General features: G+C 40.7%; 1 protein-coding gene across 1 annotated transcript; it reads right to left on the reverse strand.

Moving 5' to 3' along the window:
- Nucleotides 1-7,063: 7,063 nt before the first annotated feature.
- LOC141702338 (uncharacterized) lies at nt 7,064-8,800 on the reverse strand. The gene is made up of 3 exons (XM_074506041.1): nt 8,508-8,800; nt 7,877-8,174; nt 7,064-7,813 (listed from the first exon to the last, which is right to left on the reverse strand). Exons 1-3 carry the CDS (start codon nt 8,798-8,800, stop codon nt 7,064-7,066), a joined length of 1,341 nt encoding a protein of 446 aa, XP_074362142.1.
- Between the last annotated feature and the right edge of the window lie 10,043 nt (nt 8,801-18,843).

Consider the following 18,843-nt stretch of genomic DNA (forward strand, 5'->3'; position numbering starts at 1 on the left):
GATTTATCCATACTCACAAAAACCCCCACCTTATTCCCAATAGTTTTTGCGTTATTTTCATTATTTCTCCCTTTAATTGGCAAGTCATAGATTCGAACCCATAAAGGTATTTGATATAAAGGCATTTCTGAGGGTCTAGAATTACCTTTAACATCTGTCAAAGCTAGTACATGATGATCAAAATGCCACGGTTGTGAATCCATGACAAAAGCCTTATCTCTCCGGTGATGAAATTGGAAGAAGAAAATGTTTTTCTTTATACAGTTTGCCTCCATTCCATGTTTAGGATTCCATACTCGTTTCATCGTAGCTATCAAAGCGTTTGCATTTACATTCCTTTCTGTCCAGATCTTTCCCAAAACAGCCAACGTTGTTTTTGCCGCCTCCTCTTCCCCTTCCTCCTCCCATATATTCTCCTTCTCATTACTTGGTTCCTCAGCACCCGGTATCACTTCAGTGGCCATTAGTGTATGACACAAATACCCTTCGAAAGTGAAGAAAAAAACTAGCATTAAGCTAGGGCAAACCCTCCCAAGAGCAAACCCTAGAGGGAACTCTATGTTTTGTTAAAGCTGATCGGACTTAATATACCTAATTTAGCATTTGTAAAAACAACATTTTACCACAATATAAACGCATGACCATTTCCAGGATACCAACAGCCCAGCATCAGGCAGTTCTTTTCCCTGTAACCCAGGTCAACAAGTTGTATTTTCAGTACAGTTTACAGTCAACTAACAGCTTTATGTTATATCATCAAACATTACTCGAGATCAAGCAACCCCTTGCATCAAATATTATACAACTGGATATTATATCCAAAAATATCTACAACTGTAATATTCATATCAATGAGATGAAGGCAAGAAAAGTCCAGACTTGAAGCAATGAAGGCATAGGCACAAGAAATACTAAAATATTAGGTACATACATAGGTAAAAAAACAAGATGAGCTGATTAAATTTACCTTAATCAATATCATTAAATAGCGAACATTTTACAGAAAGAAACATAGTAGAGCTGCCCAAATTTTACCATTTACTCATCAAACCAACCCGGCTACATTAAAACTTGACTGTCTGAAAATAATAGCATCATAAAAGGACATGACAATCATGCAACAGTCACAAAGTAAAATAAAAATCAGATGTGCAGAATTTCAGTAACTAGGTGTTGTAATTCTATCTGACAGAGCAAAAACCGAAGTGCAAATTAGCAAGTCAGGGGTCCAAAGGCATATCAATCCAGGCTCTAGAAACATGTCCATTCTCACAAAGACACAAACATAAGCTCCAATAACTGGCTTATCATCATACTCAAACCCAAAAGCACATGCAGATTCCAAGAGTGTTTGCAAGAACAAAACACACAATTTAAATCAGCCTTATCAATATCCCCATCACTAAGCAACATCCAATCCCCAGACTCCTTGAAATTTATATAAAAAAATCCCCTATAAAGTACTTGCTTGCACTTCTCATCAATGTGCACAAAACCAAGCCAAATACCAATATATAAACACCTGCCTAAATTATCTAGACAATAAGTTATTCCCCTATTCACTGGACACTTATAAGAATTCTATTATTGTACACAAAGTGCCCTCTCCAGTTTCTGGTTCTCCCACTATCATCGTCCTTTGAAAAAATGACAAAAATAGCCGATTTTTAAAAAAATTTAACAAAAATAGTTATTCTGAAAAAAGTGGCCAATTTTGGCCGAATGAATACTCCACTGTCAGTTGGGTATCCCAATTTGTATAAGATACTCCACTGGTAGTTGGGTATTTCATATATGGGATACTCCACTGCCAGTTGGGTATCTTGTATAAAGTGGATACTCCACTGACAGTTGGGTATCCCATCGGCTAAAGTTGGCCAACTTTTCAGAAATTGGTTATTTTTGTCAATTTTGTGTAAAAATAGGCTAAATTTGTCCTTCACCCTCGTGCTATCCTCTTTGGCTTTCTCTTCGTATATCCTACAAGAATGGTTATAGTCCATATCCATACGGAGAAGGAACATGTGAATGCAAAACCCAGGTGTGTATTTATTTTAGATAATAGTGTATGGATTTAAAAAAAAAAAATCGTTAATTTTACTTGTTAGTGAATTTTGACGGAGTTGATAAAAAAATCCTGAAAAGTTTTGCTGATTTTATGAAGTTGATTAAAAATGAACTAGAAAATTTATCAAAATCCACTAATTTTTCAAATAAAAAAAACTATGGACTTTCGAATACCATCAAATTTTGATAGTGTTGTGGAATAAAAACCTGAGTACTTTAGTATTTAATGCTAGGGTTGGTGAGTTTCGAGCTTTAATGGCTGCTCTTGCGTTCGGGACTATCGGTCCTAGCAAGATGCCTACGTATCTCTGTGTTGTATAGAATCAAGCCAAAAAATGTAGTTCTAGATTGAGGGGTAGAGCCCTTTATATAGTGGTGAGTCTAGGGTTAGACTTCTGTTGGGAGACTTGGTGGACAAGTCTCAAACATATATGGTGAATAGGAGTCCTCTTGAGGAAGGGGATCCAGCACCTTCTATGTAGGACTTTGAGTCCGTTTAGAACACATGTCTCTGCTCTTCCAGCCGTATTGGGCCTAGTCCGTGAACAGCTCGTGTTCGTGGACTTGGATGACTTCCGCTGGTGGGCCTTGGTTGTTTGGGCTGTCGTAGGCCTGTTACGAAGCTTAAACCAGACAGGCCTGCTATGAAGTTTGGACCAGACAGGTCTGCTACGAAGCTTGGACCAAACAGATCTGTGTTGGACTTTTCGGACAAGAAGCCCAAGTGCAATTAATGCGATATTAATGTGACTTTAGGACGTATTTTTATCCATATCATTTGCCCCCAACTTTCGTGAATACTGCTCAAGTTTTCGTGGAAGTTATAATGGTCTAATCGCGACTCGGGGTACTTTTGGCCTTTTTCGGGTATCGGCCCTTCATGGGTATCGACCCTTCATGGGTATCGCCGCATTATCGTAAAGTGTGGAGCGACCTACACATTTATAACGGCTTATTAGCGTGTGAATACACACTTAAGGGCCACGTATGGGTGGTGTTCAACACTAAACGGTCCTAATCGGGACTATAAAGCGAGCGTTTATCACCCCTTAACCTTCGTCAAGGTTAATTATAGGGTGAAAGCTTCTAGTCGGCCCTAATCGGGGCTAATTGACCCTAATAGGGGTTAATTTCCATGTACAAGTTGCTAATTAGGCTCAAAAGAGCCTAATTTTAAGCTATAATGCACTAATTGTCCTTAAACGAGGCTAATCGGCCCTAACCGGGGCTAATCAAGACTAATCAGTATGTATGAGATACTAATTATCCCTAATTCACATTAATTACAAGACTGAATGGGTTAAACGACCCTTATCGGGGTTAATTCGATCATACCAATCACTAATTATCCCTAACTTGGGGTAATTATGCTTAATATACACTAATCGACCCTAATTTGGGCTTAATCTCAAAATCCTGAAAATTTAAAAAAATTCAAAATTTTCTGATTTTTTCTTATTTTTTTCGATTTTTTTCAAAAATTTTCAGGGGGGTGGGTCAGGGTCGAGCAGAACCTCCTGGGGCAGGAGGCTCTGCTCGGCCTCAAGCCCTTAAAATGGGCTGCTCGGCCACTTTGGGGTAGAGGGTTCTGGTCGGCCAGTTCTTGGTTGGCCTGGAGGTGGTTGCCCAGGGGTTCCTGCCCCCCACTTTTTTTTAACTTCTCACTAAGAGTACTAGGTTTCTACTAACCTTGCTATGCTCTTGTGGTCCTTGATAGCCCATGGAATTAATTTCAAAGCTGCCTTTGAGTTCCTCAGGGTTCAGCTACGGCTGTTTCAGCGAACGTTCTGTACTCATCCTGATGGACGTTCTGTACTCATTCTTGCTAACCTCTCTATGTTCTACTGAACTTTTCCTTTGTAGGAATTCTTGTGCTTCACTAAATTTGCTTAAACTTATCTTGCAGGATGTTTATGCACTCCAACCAACTCGTTCTCGTGGACGTTCTAGTCCTTACGAAACTTGGTTCCACTGGGAGTTATCATTTTCCAAACATCTCCAGAGGACAACTCAGGGAGGTCTCTAGAGAAGTTTTTTTTAGGGTCTCAAGGCTCTTCCAAAAGAGTCTTTAGTGAGTAAAAAGACCTTAATTTGTTGGCTGATAGGCCAAGGCCACTACGGAGGTGAGTTGTGATCGTCAAGGCTCTGCTACAGAGGCTTCTGGTAGGCCAAAAGGCCTTCAAATGTTGCCTGGTCAGCCGGGGCTTCCCCGCGCATAAGTTGTGGCTGTCAAGGCTCTAGTATGGATGTTTAGGAGTGATCCTAATCTTTACCAGTTTGGCTAATCATGGTGATTAACCTAATCGTCCGTTAACTAAGGCTAATGACTTGTACTTAGTTTCAGCCAGGATTTTTTTTGGAAGATTGACATACTAAGCGGTGTTCTGCACCGCTTTTACCGTATATTATATCGTCTTCTATTGCCTTTTGATCGTCTTTCTCACCATTTCTGGTGTTCTTTTAACGAGGTACCTGCTAGCGCGAACCAGGCTGGCTTTCGACCTGATGTAGTAGGTGACCTTTTTCCTATAAAAGAAGATGAGAAGTGCTCATTTTCATTCACACCTTCATTTCTCAAATTCCTAAGTTATCAAATTCTCTCAAGCTTTCAACTCCTTTCAAGTTCTCCAAGAATGTCAGGTGGACAAGGCCCTGTCAAGTCCTCTTTCTCCGAAAAGGAAGCTATGCATAAGAGGGCTACTCTACGCTCACTCCAAGGTATAGCTCTTGTCTCCCCCTTCTCAATTAATCGTTGCTCGAATAGTTTGAAGAGTATGTTGGATGAGAGAGCGGACGAGTACCCTAGTACCGTCCATTTTGATGTATTTAATCACCGAAGTGTGCTTCGTGAGAAGGACGTCGAGGAGATTAAGTCGACTTACTCATGGCCCGACTGTTTGAGGGTTCGTAAAGCCAAGCCAAGTGAGAGGACATGCAATCTTTGCCACCAGAGGCTGTTTGTGTTCAAGGCGGCCCTTAACTCCGGGCTAAGGTTCCCTCTACACCCCTTCATTCTGAGGATTCTAGCCGAGCTAAAGATCCATCCGTGTCAGCTCTACCCTAACGGGTGGTCTTTCATTATCCTATTCATAGTGCGATGCCACGACTTAGGCATCCCTTTGAGTGTAACAATGTTCTGTAACATCTTCATGTTGAAGGCATCTCCTATGACTAGGCTTGGCTGGGTAGTGATTTAACACCGAGCTCACGTTCCTCAAATGGTGAACATCAGTTCCCTAAATGACTCAAACCATAACTGGAACAAGAAGTTTGTGGTTGTTGAGTGGAAGGACGGAGACTGGGGTGTATACTTCAGACGCGATTTTAGCAGCCCATTCGATAGCTCCCACTTTATTCTCAACCTTTCTGATGCTGAGCTTCATGCTCGAGATATCTTATTGACGATGACGGGAGAACCCCTTACTGGGAGTTCATTATGGAAGTCAAGCTTGTCGAGGCTGGCCTTAGTTGCCTCTCCGTAGAGGGTATTTATCCTTGTTTTCCCTTACTTTGTTCAAGTTTATTCTTAAATTTGTTTCTTTTCTTCTTATTTCAGTTGCTAAGGCTCTCGACGCCAAAGCTAAGCCGAGTGGTGCTGTTACGGGAAGGATGGCTAGAGACGCCATCAAGATGTCCAACCATATCCCAAAGGTCCCTGCCTTCCTCGAGGCGTCCGAATCTGGCCTTAAGAGGACCAAGGATTTTGACGGGAGTGCTAGAACTCCTTTCGAGTCTGGTTGGGGTATTTCCTCCAACGACTCCATTTTCGGCAACCTGGCACTTGCTATTGAGTGGTCTAAAAATTGCATTACTCCTCCCGACCTCTTATCCGTCTCCTCTGGAGAGAAACTCCTCGAGGCTGAGATGATGGGGGCTCATGCCCTCTATCAGGTATGTTTCTACTTACGCAAATTTTCGCTTAAGTTCTCATTTTCTTAGAACTTAGAAAATACTATAGGAATCACTCCTTGGGGGCTCGGCCCTTTATTCTCAAACTTATATTTTCTTTTTCAGGCCAACGCCTACTTCACAACATCCTCTACTCAAGCTGTGAAGATGAGGGCTGACTACAACGCCTTGCAGGTTTCTATGAACCAGATGACCATCTTCTCAGGGGAGTGGTAGTCTAAAGCCCACGAGGCGGAGGGAAAGTTGGCCATCATGGAGAAGAAATATGCTAGCTCGGAAGAGAAGAGGAAGAAGGAATGGAAGGACCTCGAGGCTGCTTATCATAGATCCACTAGGTTCACTACAATGATGGATGAGCACGACGACAAGATGCGCCCCATTAACATGACGATAGGTTGGAATAGGGGAGTCAAAGATGCCCAAGGCGTATGGTCGGATGTAGTTGATCCAAGCCTTCTATCTTGCCCCTGACAGATGCCTGTTATGGACTTATCTGAGCACACTTCCGGATCGATGCCCTCGACTCCTCGTATGAGGTCCAAGTCAAGCTCCCGCCACTCGGGTTCCGGTTCCGGCTCTAAGGGCAAAGCCCCCTCGGGCAACCCCAAGTCCAGGGCAACCCTTCGAGGGAAGATGAGGGAGCCAATTCCGGTGAGCAGCGGTTCTTCTTCTGAGGAAGAGTCGGATGGAGAGGGGGAGGATTCTTCTGACGAGTAAATGATATGGCCTTGCATGGCCTTGATTGTCGTATGTGGCTTTTATTTTCAGAACCTATTTATTTAAACTTTTATTGGTTTGTAACCTATTGGTCCTTTGGGACTTCTAACTTATGATCCTTCGGGATCTTTTATCTATGCACTATGTTTAATTTCATTTCATACTTGTCTTTTATTTTCGGCATTTGGTCCTTCGGGACTTGCATTCTTTGGATGCTCGTACTTAAATAAATTGGTAGACAAGATGATAGAAATAAACTTGCATAAATAGATAATATCTCTAAGAAAAGGGTTCAACCCTTACATAAGATGGTTCCGTCGACCTTATTTATAAAACTAATACTAAGTACTAGGAACATATGTTGAACGTCCTAAATATAATAATCCTTCAGGTTCGAAGCATGCCAAGTACGAGGTACCTCATCACCATTCAGGGTCTCTAACTTGTAAGATTCTCGTCCCAATGTCTTTCTGACCTTGTAAGGTCCTTCCCAGTTAGAGGCTAGCTTTCCTCTCTCCCCTACTCCTGATGCCTCAATCTTCCTCAGAACCAAATCTCCTTGTTGAAAAAACCTTTCTTTAACCCGTCTATTGTAATAGAGGGAGGCTCTTTGTTGATGCTCTGCATTGCAGGCGTTGCCCTCGTCCCTGACCTCGTCAATGAGATCGAGGGCGAGCCTCATGCCTTCTTCGTTTGTCTCTGGCTCGTAAGCTTCGATCCTAGGGGATCCATGAGTGATCTCAAGGGGCACCACTGCGTCGGCTCCGTAAGCCAACATGAATGGGGTTGCCTCAGTTGTCACTTTGCAGGTGGTGTGATATGCCCAAAGTATAGGCAGCAACTCATCCACCCAAGTATTTCTCGAGTATTCCACCCTCTTCTTAAGTCCATCAAGGATGATTCTGTTAGCAATTTCCGCTTGCCCGTTTGCCTGAGGATGTGCAACTGAGGTGAAGCGAAGTTCTATGCTATTATCATCGCAGTGCTCTTTGAACACTGCATTATCAAATTGTTTCCCATTATCCGTGACAAGGATGCGAGGGATTCCATATTGGCATATCACATTCTCCCAGAAAAATTGGGCAATTTGCTTGGTGGTTATCTTGGCTAGTGCCTTAGCCTTAATCCACTTCGTGAAGTAGTTTATCGCTACTACAATGAACTTCCTCTATCCCGATGCTACAGGAAATGATCCAAGTATGTCCATTCCCCATATTGCAAAAGGGATGGGTGTGATGATCGACGTAAGCCTCTCTGGGGGTTGTCGTACTATTGGTGCGTGCCTCTGGCATCTGTTAAATTTTTTCACATAAGCCTTTGCATCGGCTAACATAGTTGGCCAGTAAAACCCCAACCGAGTTATCTTGTGAGCGAGGGCCCTACCTCCCAAGTGCTGTCCATAAATTCCTTCATGGGCTTCTTTTAGTGCCTCCTCTACTTCAAGAGGTCTTAAGAATTTTAAGTACGGAATAACAAAGGACCTTTTGTAAAGAAAGCATTCAATCAGTGAGTATCTCAATGCTCTAACCGACAACTTACGAGCCTCCTGGGCATCGTCGGGGAGCCACCCAGTTTCCAAGTGAGTTTTGATCAGGTCTATCCAACAGCTAGCCACACCGACTGGTGCTATCAGATTTATGACATGAATAGTAGGGGTCTTCAAGACCTGAAAGTAAATACTCCTCGGATAATTCTCTATCTCGGACGAGGCGAACTGAGATAAGGCATCCGCCGTAGTGTTCTCCTCTCTCGGAACATGTTCTGTGTACCATTCATCGAACTAAGTCGGTATTCCCTTTACGACTCTCAGGTACTTGGCCATTCTATCATCTTTGGCCTCAAACTCCCCATTAACTTGAGCAACTACGAGTCTCGAGTCTTCACAGACCTTCAGGTTTTTGGCCCTCACGGCTTTAGCCAAGCCTAAGCCAGCTATGAATGCTTCATATTCTGCTTCGTTGTTTATAGTCGGAAAATCCAACTTCAGAGCATACTCAATCATAAACGCCTCAGGGCTTTGCAACACTAGGCCTGCACCACTAGATTTTATTTTTGGACGCTCCGTCAAAATGGAGAACCCAATATTCTTACAGAGTTGCTTCTTCATCCTTCTCCCCTTCTCCAGGGGTTACTATCTCTTGCCCCCGACTTCTTGGTCGTTAATAGTACATTCGACCACGAAGTCTGCTAAGGCCTGAGCCTTGATTGTTATTCCCAGTGGACTAACAATGAGATTTACAGAAGGGGGGGTTGAATGTAAATCTCAAAACTTTTTCAAGTTTTGAGCAATTTGTAAGACTAAGTGTTTGAGTGATCAAATGTGTGTAAATTGCTTGGAGCTGATGTAGACAGATATATATATTTAAACACAAATGTAATGAACACAAAGAACTTAAAAACTTTTCTGGTGGATTTGTTGTTCCACCAGAGATGTGTTATTTCAGAAAATCTGTGATTCAAAATTAAATCACAGCTGCTTCCTAGTACAAACTAGATGATTTTCTCTCTTGATATTTCTAAACAGCTCAGGGAAAATTCACTTCTAATTACTAGCTGCTACTTGGTTTATATAACACCAAGTTTACAAGTGAAGACAAAGATAAAGTACAATAGGACAATAGTTCTCCACTTGTTTCTGTTCCATTTTTATCCAGTATAATATGGAATTATCTGTTGACTTTCCATTATGAACCAGACTAAAAACGGCTGCTTTTTCTGCTGTTCCTGAAATAGGCTACCACATCTCTGTCAATCCATGTGCCTCTGTCAGCTTTGTTAACTGTCACTATCAACTGCTATGAGACTGAGCATCCGTTGAAGCTTTCATCCGTTGATGGCTTTATCCGTTGATGCTCTAGCAGTGCATCCGTTGAAGCTTTCATCCGTTGATGGCTTTATCCGTTGATGTTCTAGCAGTTCATCCGTTGAAGCTTTCATCCGTTGATGGCTTTATCCGTTGATGCTCTAGCAGTTGAAGTTTTATCCGTTGAAGCACGTATCCGTTGAAGCGTTAGAGACATCCGTTGACACTTCTTCACTTATACAAAATTACAAGGCATGAAATATTTACAATTAGCCATCCTACTTGTACATCCATTAGTAGTCAACATGACTGATTATCTCCTAACAACATCTAAGAATTACAGCTTGAAACCAGAGAGTGAGATGTGCTACAATACCAAACTTATTGCTAAGTAAGGCTACTCCTTCAACGGATAGCCAAGATGGTCTTATCCGTTGAGGCTACAAACACTAGATTTCTACTTAAGTGTTTTGCTGAACTTATCATCAAACTAATACACATATTCCTAACAATCTCCCCCTATTTATGTCTACTAGAACTGTAGGCATAAATTTGGGTTTAGCTTGATGATAACAAAACACTTAACAAATATATAAACTGTAACAAAGCAGAAATTCAAAAGTGCTGCAAAAGTGTATATGCTGAGATGAAATTGAAGAAATACATTGTTTCCAAGGGTGCTCCTTTAGCCTGAGCAAATTACTTTCTTTTCCTTTGATCCCTGGTTTTCTTTCCTAGCCTCCTGTCATTCTCCTCTATTTAAAGTTGAAGTTGTCTGTAGAATTCAGCTTCATCTTCTTCATTGATATCTAACTTAGATTGCATATCCTTGAGAGTTTCATTACTGGCAATCTTTAGTTGATCTTCAATTCTGAAAAATCTTCTGACTCCTTTGTTGTCTCTGAACTCCATCAACCAATGAGGTGATTTGTGAATTGTAATACCTCTCTCTGGAATGAGTAAAGTTCTAGGCAAAGCATTGGGCTCCCTCCAAGTTTTCCTTATGTTGGCAATCTTGTTGAGAATCTCAGTCCTGGCAGTTCTGGTAAAGCCAGAATCCTTATGTATGGCTGAGTAGACTCTAATCAAGGTAGTGTAGCCTTCATTCAGAATTCTGTGAAGAGGCCATGTTCTTTCCCCAGCTCCTTTGTATTTGAACACTAGTCTTTCTGGTAGCTGTCTATAGGCAGCTATTCCCCTTACATCCTCCAGCTCATCCAGATAGAGTTCAATGTCTGAAAATTCTTTTATGTCACAGATGTGAACATAATCATCTTTAGAGTTTTGAGGTTTGGACTTAGGCTTCTGTGTGAATTTGATTGAGGCTTTAGAGGGTGTTGATTTGATTCTTCTTTTCTGCTTCTTTGATGGTGGAGAAGAGGTTAGGAAGGTGGGCAATTTGATGGTGTCCCAATCAATTGGTTCCTCCTTGGGAATGATTGTTTCACCATGAATGTTCATGAAGGGGTCAGGTACAATGGGTTCAGGAATAGAGGGTAGTGGTTTGGATATTGATTGGGTTTCTTCAGTCTTATCTACCTTCTTTCTCTTTGCATTGACCTTCTTTCTTTTCCCTTTCTGCCATTCTTCCTTACTTCTTTCCTCCATCTCAGTACCAACCATGTCCCCCATAGCTTCATCTTCACCTTTGTCTTCAATTTCTTTCTGATCTTCAGCCTGACTGTTTTACAAGCTTTGCTTGTGCTCTTTTGTCAGCCTTTAGCTGTTTGGCTTCTTCCTTCAACCTTTTGGTTTCTTTCTTCTTGGCTATTGAGAATTTGGGATGTCCTTGCATCACACATATGCTTTTTCCCTCTCTGAAAATAATAGCCATGTTTCTCCTTACAGCCTCATCCATGGTCTCTTTGAGATATGCAATACTTCTTCCTAAAAGCTTGTCCTCATCTGCTTTTGGAAGAGGAAAATCCACCTCTTTTAGAGGATTCTTTGTAGAGTCCTTATTGGATCTGTTGTTGGGCTTGAGAACCATAGGTTGCAGATCTTTGGAAGAAGTTTCTCCATCCTTATGCCTCCCTACTGGCTTGAGTTCCATAATAATTGATTCCACTTTTGTGCTGTGCTTCACAGATTGTGATTGAGAAGTTGTAGAACCAAATATTAGTTGCATCTTTTCATCAATCTTCTTCCTTTGCTCTTTGACTTGCAATTCAGCTGCTGCTATCTGGATTAGATCAATTCCATCTAGCTTTCCTTTGACTTGAATTGGTGGAGAAGTTGTGATGACAGGAACTAGCACTTGAGAAATCTGAACTGTTGTAGATGGCTCTCCTTCCCCTTCCCCTTTATTCTCCCCCTTTTTGTTATCATCAAGGGTAGGGGTCAAGCCTTGTGCTTGTGCCAGCTGCATGAGTAGATTTGTTTGAGTTTGTTGATTCTGAAGAATGGTGACCATAGAGTCTTCAATGATTTGAACCCTATCTTCCAATCTGGCCAGCCTCTTGTCAGCATCAGAGCTCTTCCTTAGTCTCCCCAACAAATCTTGCATAGTACCATAGGGTATAACTGAATCTAATTTCTCAGCATTGTAGGATTTCAGATCAGCAATGTCCAGCTTGAGCTCATCCACACTTAGATTTTGCTGGTAATGCTGCAACTGCAAGAGATGCAGAGATTCCATATGAGCTTGAAGAATTGCCTTGGTACCAGCATCCTGAGTCTCCTGAATGGCCTGCTGAATTGTCATGACTTGTTTGACCAAAGTGACACCAAACTCTCCTGGTGTTGATGGTTTTGCCCATGCCCATGCAGGAAGATTAGGAACAGAACTTGGGCCTGCTACTCCCCCTAAGTTCATGCTCTCATTCAAAGAATTAGAGTCATCATCATTAGAATTTACTCCAAATTCTTCAGATGGCTCACCAGCTTGAGAAGGCAGCCTGTTGACAACAGCTTTGTCTCTGAGAAGAGATTCTGAAGTGTGTACAATGTGTAGTGTCTGTTCTGCCTCAACATTGCCCTGTGCAACCAATAATTGATAGGCTGAAACAGGGTGAGTAAAAGTGTCAGCATCCAAGGAAATGTTATCAATGACAGCTTTGTAGTGTTGCTGAAATTGTCTTCCCTTATCTGCATCATCCACTTTCATTAACTCACTAGCAATGGCTGGATCCACCCTTATAGCTCCTGTACCTGCCTTTCTCTCAATTTCTCTCTTTTCTTGCATCAGGGGCTCCCCCTGGCTCACACACACCCTCACACCCTCACCTTCACCTTCTAAGGTGGCACTCCTCTCACTTACTTTTGCCATGCTGGAAGAAATAGCATGCATTTGGTGACTCTCAACCTCTCCTTTTTCCTGGGAGCAACCCAGCCTCTCACTCAAAAAATCACTCCCTTCCCTCAAGCCTAAAAGTGATTGTACAGTTGCCATGTCCTCTACAGTTGGAGTTGTTTCTGTTAAGTGTGTAGAGGCCATCAACGGATAGGGAGTATCCGTTGAGGTGGAAACTGATGGTATCAACGGATAACTGCTGTTAAGCTTATCCGTTGAAGAACAACCACTTGTCAACGGATGAGAGATATCCGTTGAAGAAGGAAATGATGTAGAGATAGAAAGTGATATAATTGTTGAATCTGTGTGGATTGATTTTAAGTGAGGTGACACAGATTCTGCAACTACATCTGAAAGAATTGGCTGATGATCCAACAAATCATCTAAAAGATGATGATCACCAGGTTTTGAGTGGGGCTCCTCCCTGAGTTTTAATGAGGGAGAATCAGGAATTGATGTGAATATCATATCCACATCCAGAGAGGGTGTAGGAGAGTTTGAGGAATGGTGTGTGTCTATATTGAGAGAATGGGGCTGTGATTCCACATTTGCTGGAATCACATCAAGCTGAATTTGAGAAGGCATACTGGTGGGTGTATCTGTGCTGTGTGTGTCCCTTTTGTGGAAACTAGGGTTTTGGCCTTCTTCTTCCTTGAAAAGGCTTGAATTGGTGAATGTGTAGCTGCAGTGTCCCTCCCTCTTTTGTTCTGTGTCCCTGGATGGGGACTATTTTCAATAGTTACATCCTTTTGGGAGGATGCAACTAGGGATGTGCTGGACTCCTTTTGAACCACTACAGTCTTTTGAGAGACTGTGGCTTGGCTGGAATGGGTACCACTCACCTCTCCCACCTTATCCTGGGGGGCTTTTTGATGTTCACCCCTCCCCTCACCACTCATACCCTGTTCACTCCCTTCAGGGTTTATGGTAGTTGTTACAACTGTTGTCTTTTGAGAAACAACAGAGGTAGGTTTCTTTGACTTGACTTTGGAGATTTTGGATTTGGTGGCTTTGGTAGGAGCCTGTTTGGACAATGACACAGGTTCCATAGCCACACTAGAAGGCAAAGAAACATTGGGGTTGGAAATAGTAGGAGTTATAGAAACATTTACCTCACTTACCTGTGGTGCATTCATGATTGGCAAGTATACCAATGGCACCTGGCTGTTGAGGTTCATTCTCAAAAGGTCTGCAAGGACCCTTTTCTCTTGTGCCCATCATTTGAGTTTATTATTCTCATTGGATATAACCAAACCTTCAGCAACATGGTTAGCCAATAACATAAAGAATCTAGCAAAGTAGATGTTATGTGGTCTATTAGCTTTGTTACCTAATCTGGAACCTAATTCTAGCATAACACCGTTGCTAAAATTAAAGTACCTATCAGAAACTAGCATATAGAGCATATTAACAAGAGATGAAGTGATAGCATCAAAATTGCTAATCTTCCCAGAGAAAACCTTAATAAAGGCATCTTCAAGAAAACTCCATTCTTTCCTAAGGCCTTTCCTTCTAATACTACCTAAACTAGCAGAATCAAAAGCATAGCCTATGGAATCTAGCATAGCAGAGACATCTTTATCAGTGTGTGGTGTCATGGCATTATTCTCAGGCAACTTAAAGCAAGATTGTAAATCATCGCAATTAATGCAATAGTCCTTACCTTTGAGAGAGAAGGCAATAGTCATATCTGTGGAGTTGAACTCTGCAGTTGTCCAAATCTCCTCAATCACTTCACAGTAGATGGTTGGGGCTTCCAGCATTGCATAGCTCATTTTGCAGTTCTTGATGAAGTCCATCATCTTGTGATAATCAGAATGGGCTTCCTTCTTTTCAACTAAGACTATGAAATTATTCTTTTCATAAACAAATACTGTTTGAGACATAATTTTGACTACTGGTGCCATTTTTGTGAGTAGAGGTTGCAGAGAAGAACTTGAGAATTGAGAGAGAAAGAGAATGATAATTGCAAGAAAGCGTAAAGTGAAAACAAGAATTCAATTGGGCTTTTATACTTTCTTGAATTAAAACACAAATTAAAATAATTAAATGATACTTTTAAGTAAGTGAAAGCCGTTCAGGAATAAATGAAACTGTAGAAATTCTGAAAACTACCGTAAATACAAATACATACAACACTGTATATCTGTATCAACGGTTGAGTAAAAGAATCAACGGCTGTGACTTACTAACGTGACACATCAACGGATAAGGTAAATAGTTATCCGTTGATGAACAACACTATTTTATCCGTTGAAGGATAAAATTACCAGAAATGTATTTGTCTTTCAACGGATAATGAATATCCGTTGATAGAACAATTTTGGCTTTCAACGGATAGGGAATATCCGTTGATAGGATAAGTCTTGATTAAAGCCAACTTTGTTCTTGCAGCAAATTCATTTCAGGCTACAAGACAGATTGCATAGATGACATAGATTATGAATAGTTAAGCATACCTAACTCACTTACTAATATTGTGAATGTTGATTCATCAAGTGGCTTGGTAAATATATCTGCAATCTGCTTTTCACTTAGAACAAAATGAAGTTCCACTGTACCTTTCATCACATGTTCCCTAATAAAGTGGTACTTTATATCAATGTGCTTGGTTCTTGAGTGCTGCACTGGATTTTCAGTAATGGCAATGGCACTTGTGTTGTCACAAAATATTGGAATTTTGTCAACAGTTATACCATAGTCAAATAACTGATTCCTCATCCACAGTATTTGTGCACAGCAGCTACCAGCTGCAATGTATTCAGCTTCAGCTGTTGATGTGGAAACGGAATTCTGCTTCTTGCTGAACCATGATACAAGCTTGTTTCCTAGAAATTGACAGGTGCCTGTTGTGCTTTTCCTGTCTAATTTGCAACCTGCATAATCTGCATCTGAGTAGCCAATTAGATCAAAACCAGACTCTCTAGGGTACCAAATTCCTAGATTTGGAGTCCCTTTGAGATATCTAAAAATTCTTTTAATAGCCACTAAGTGAGATTCTTTAGGGTCAGCTTGAAATCTAGCACAGAGACATGTAGAAAACATAATATCAGGTCTACTGGCAGTTAAATATAAAAGTGAGCCAACCATGCCTCTATAACTTGTAATATCCACAGACTTTTCAGCCTTGTTTAATTCAAGCTTGGTGGCAGTGGCCATGGGAGTTTTTGCAGGTGAACAATCCATTAAGTCAAACTTCTTTAAAAGATCATAAATATATTTAGTTTGACTAATGAAAATTCCACCACTAACTTGTTTAACTTGTAAACCAAGAAAGTAAGTTAGCTCTCCCATCATGCTCATTTCATATTTACTTTGCATTAATTTAGCAAACTTTTTACAAAGTTTATCATCTGTAGATCCAAATATAATATCATCTACATAAATTTGTACAAGTATCTTAGAGCCATTAACATTTCTAAAGAAGAGAGTTTTGTCAACAGTACCTCTTGTGAAGTGATTATCTAGAAGGAACTTTGATAAAGTCTCATACCAGGCTCTAGGTGCTTGCTTTAGTCCATAGAGTGCTTTCAACAAATAATACACATTGTTTGGAAAATTTGGATCTTCAAAACCTGGAGGTTGGCTTACATAAACTTCTTCCTCCAATTCCTCATTTAGAAATGCACTCTTGACATCCATCTGATAGACTTTGAAATTGGCATTAGCTGCATAGGCTAGAAAAATTCTGATGGCTTCAAGTCTTGCAACTGGAGCAAATGTTTCATCAAAATCTATTCCCTCTTGTTGAGAATAGCCTTTGGCAACCAATCTGGCTTTATTCCTTATGACAATGCCATTTTCATCTATCTTGTTTCTGAATACCCATTTTGTGTCAATAGAACTCTTGTTCTTTGGCTTGGGTACCAGCTTCCACACTTTATTCCTCTCAAATTGGTTTAGCTCCTCTTGCATAGCTAAAATCCAATCTGGATCCAAAAGAGCTTCTTCCACTCGCTTAGGTTCCTCCTGTGATAGAAAGCTACTATACAGACATTCATCTTGAGTAGCCCTTCTAGTTTGTACTTTAGATGTAGCATCACCAATGATCAGTTCAAAAGGGTGATTCTTGGTCCATTTCCTTTGAGGTGGTAGATTAGCCCTTGATGAGGTTGCCTCAGTATTGTCATGATGTGAGATAGAATGTTGATTTGTTGAAACTCCCCCTGAGTTGCTGATCCTTTAAAAGGAATTGGGAGTTCTATCAACTGATGAGGTGAAGTGATTATCCGTTGACAGACTGTGATCAACGGATGCTTAGTTATGAACTTCAACGGATGATGCACTTTGTCTTTCAACGGATGCTGCATTGCTTCTTTCAACGGAAGCTGAATTTTGACTTTCAACGGATGCAGCATTCTGTGCATCGTCCAAAGGCAGACTCTGGTTTTTTCTTGAGATGCCTTCTTCATCATTCTCATCTTCACTATCATCATAATATATCTCAATATTGTCAAATTTGAGTCCTTCATGATGTCCCTCATCTGTTAGTCCATCAATCTTTTTATCATCAAACACAAAATGTACAGATTCCAAGACAATGTTGGTTCTTAGATTGTAGACCCTATATGACTTTCCAGCAGAATAACCAACAAATATTCCTTCATCAGCCTTTGCATCAAACTTTCCTTTGTGATCAGATTGATTCCTTAAGATGTAACATTTGCAACCAAAGACATGTAGAAAGTTTAAAGTTGGTTTTCTTCTCTTGAATAATTGATAGGGAGTCATGCATTTTGCTTGATTGATTAGAGAAATATTCTGAGTGTAACATGCACAGTTAACAGCCTCAGCCCAAAAATAAGTTGGGAGCTTTGACTCCTCAAGTATTGTCCTTGCAGCTTCAATTAGTGATCTGTTCTTCCTTTCCACCACACCATTTTGTTGTGGAGTTCTTGGAGCTGAGAACTCATGCATGATCCCATTTACTCCACAGAACATCTTCATGGTTGAATTCTTGAACTCAGTTCCATTGTCACTCCTAATATTCCTTACTTTGAAATCAGGATGATTGTTGACTTGCTTGATATGATTGATGATGATTTCACTAGCTTCATCCTTTGATCCAAGAAAATAAACCCATAAAAACTTTGAGAAATCATCTACAATCACTAGGCAGTATCTTTTCCTTGAAATTGACAATACATTGACTGGTCCAAAAAGATCCATGTGTAGAAGTTGCAGTGGTTCATCAATTGCAGATTCAAGCTTCTTACTGAATGATACTTTCTTTTGCTTTCCTTTCTGACAAGCATCACACAGTCCATCCCTTGTGAATTCCACTAGAGGCATTCCTCTAACTAAGTCCTTTTTGACTAGATCATTCATTGTCTTGAAATTCAAATGGGACAGCTTCTTGTGCCATAGCCAACTTTCAACTGGACTTGCTTTGCTGAGAAGACAAGTAATGGATTCTGCATCTGTAGAGTTGAAATCAGCTAAGTACATATTTCCTTTTCTAACTCCAGTTAGAACCACTTTATTGTCCTTTTTACTTGTGACAATACAGGCTTCAGAATTGAAGGAAACAGTATTCCCTCTGTCACATAGTTGACTGATGCTCAATAAATTGTGTTTGAGACCATCAACCAATGCAACTTCATCAATGATGACATTTTCTTTTGAAATCAAGCCATATCCCATAGTGAATCCTTTGCTGTCATCTCCAAAGGTTATGCTAGGGCCAACTCTCTCCTTAAATTCTGTGAGCAGGGTGAAATCTCCTGTCATGTGTCTTGAACAACCACTGTCCAAGTACCATAGATTCCTTCTTTGTCCCTGCACACAACAAAATTAATCAAGTTGATTTTGGTACCCAAGTTTCCTTGGGTCCAGCCTTGTTAGTCTTTTTCTTAGACTTCATTCCTCCTGCATCTTTTGACTTAGGTAACTTTGGGTCAACCTTGGTCTCAGATGTGGTTGGTTGAAGTGTAAGGTTAGTCACAGAATCATTTAACACATTTGATTGAATTTGATAAGGCATAGGTTGTGCAAACATGTTATTCCACATAGGCATATTGTATGGCATTTGAGGCATACTAAATGCAGTAAAGTA

Source organism: Apium graveolens, chromosome 2, assembly GCF_009905375.1.
Source record: "Apium graveolens cultivar Ventura chromosome 2, ASM990537v1, whole genome shotgun sequence".
Lineage (NCBI taxonomy): Eukaryota > Viridiplantae > Streptophyta > Magnoliopsida > Apiales > Apiaceae > Apium > Apium graveolens.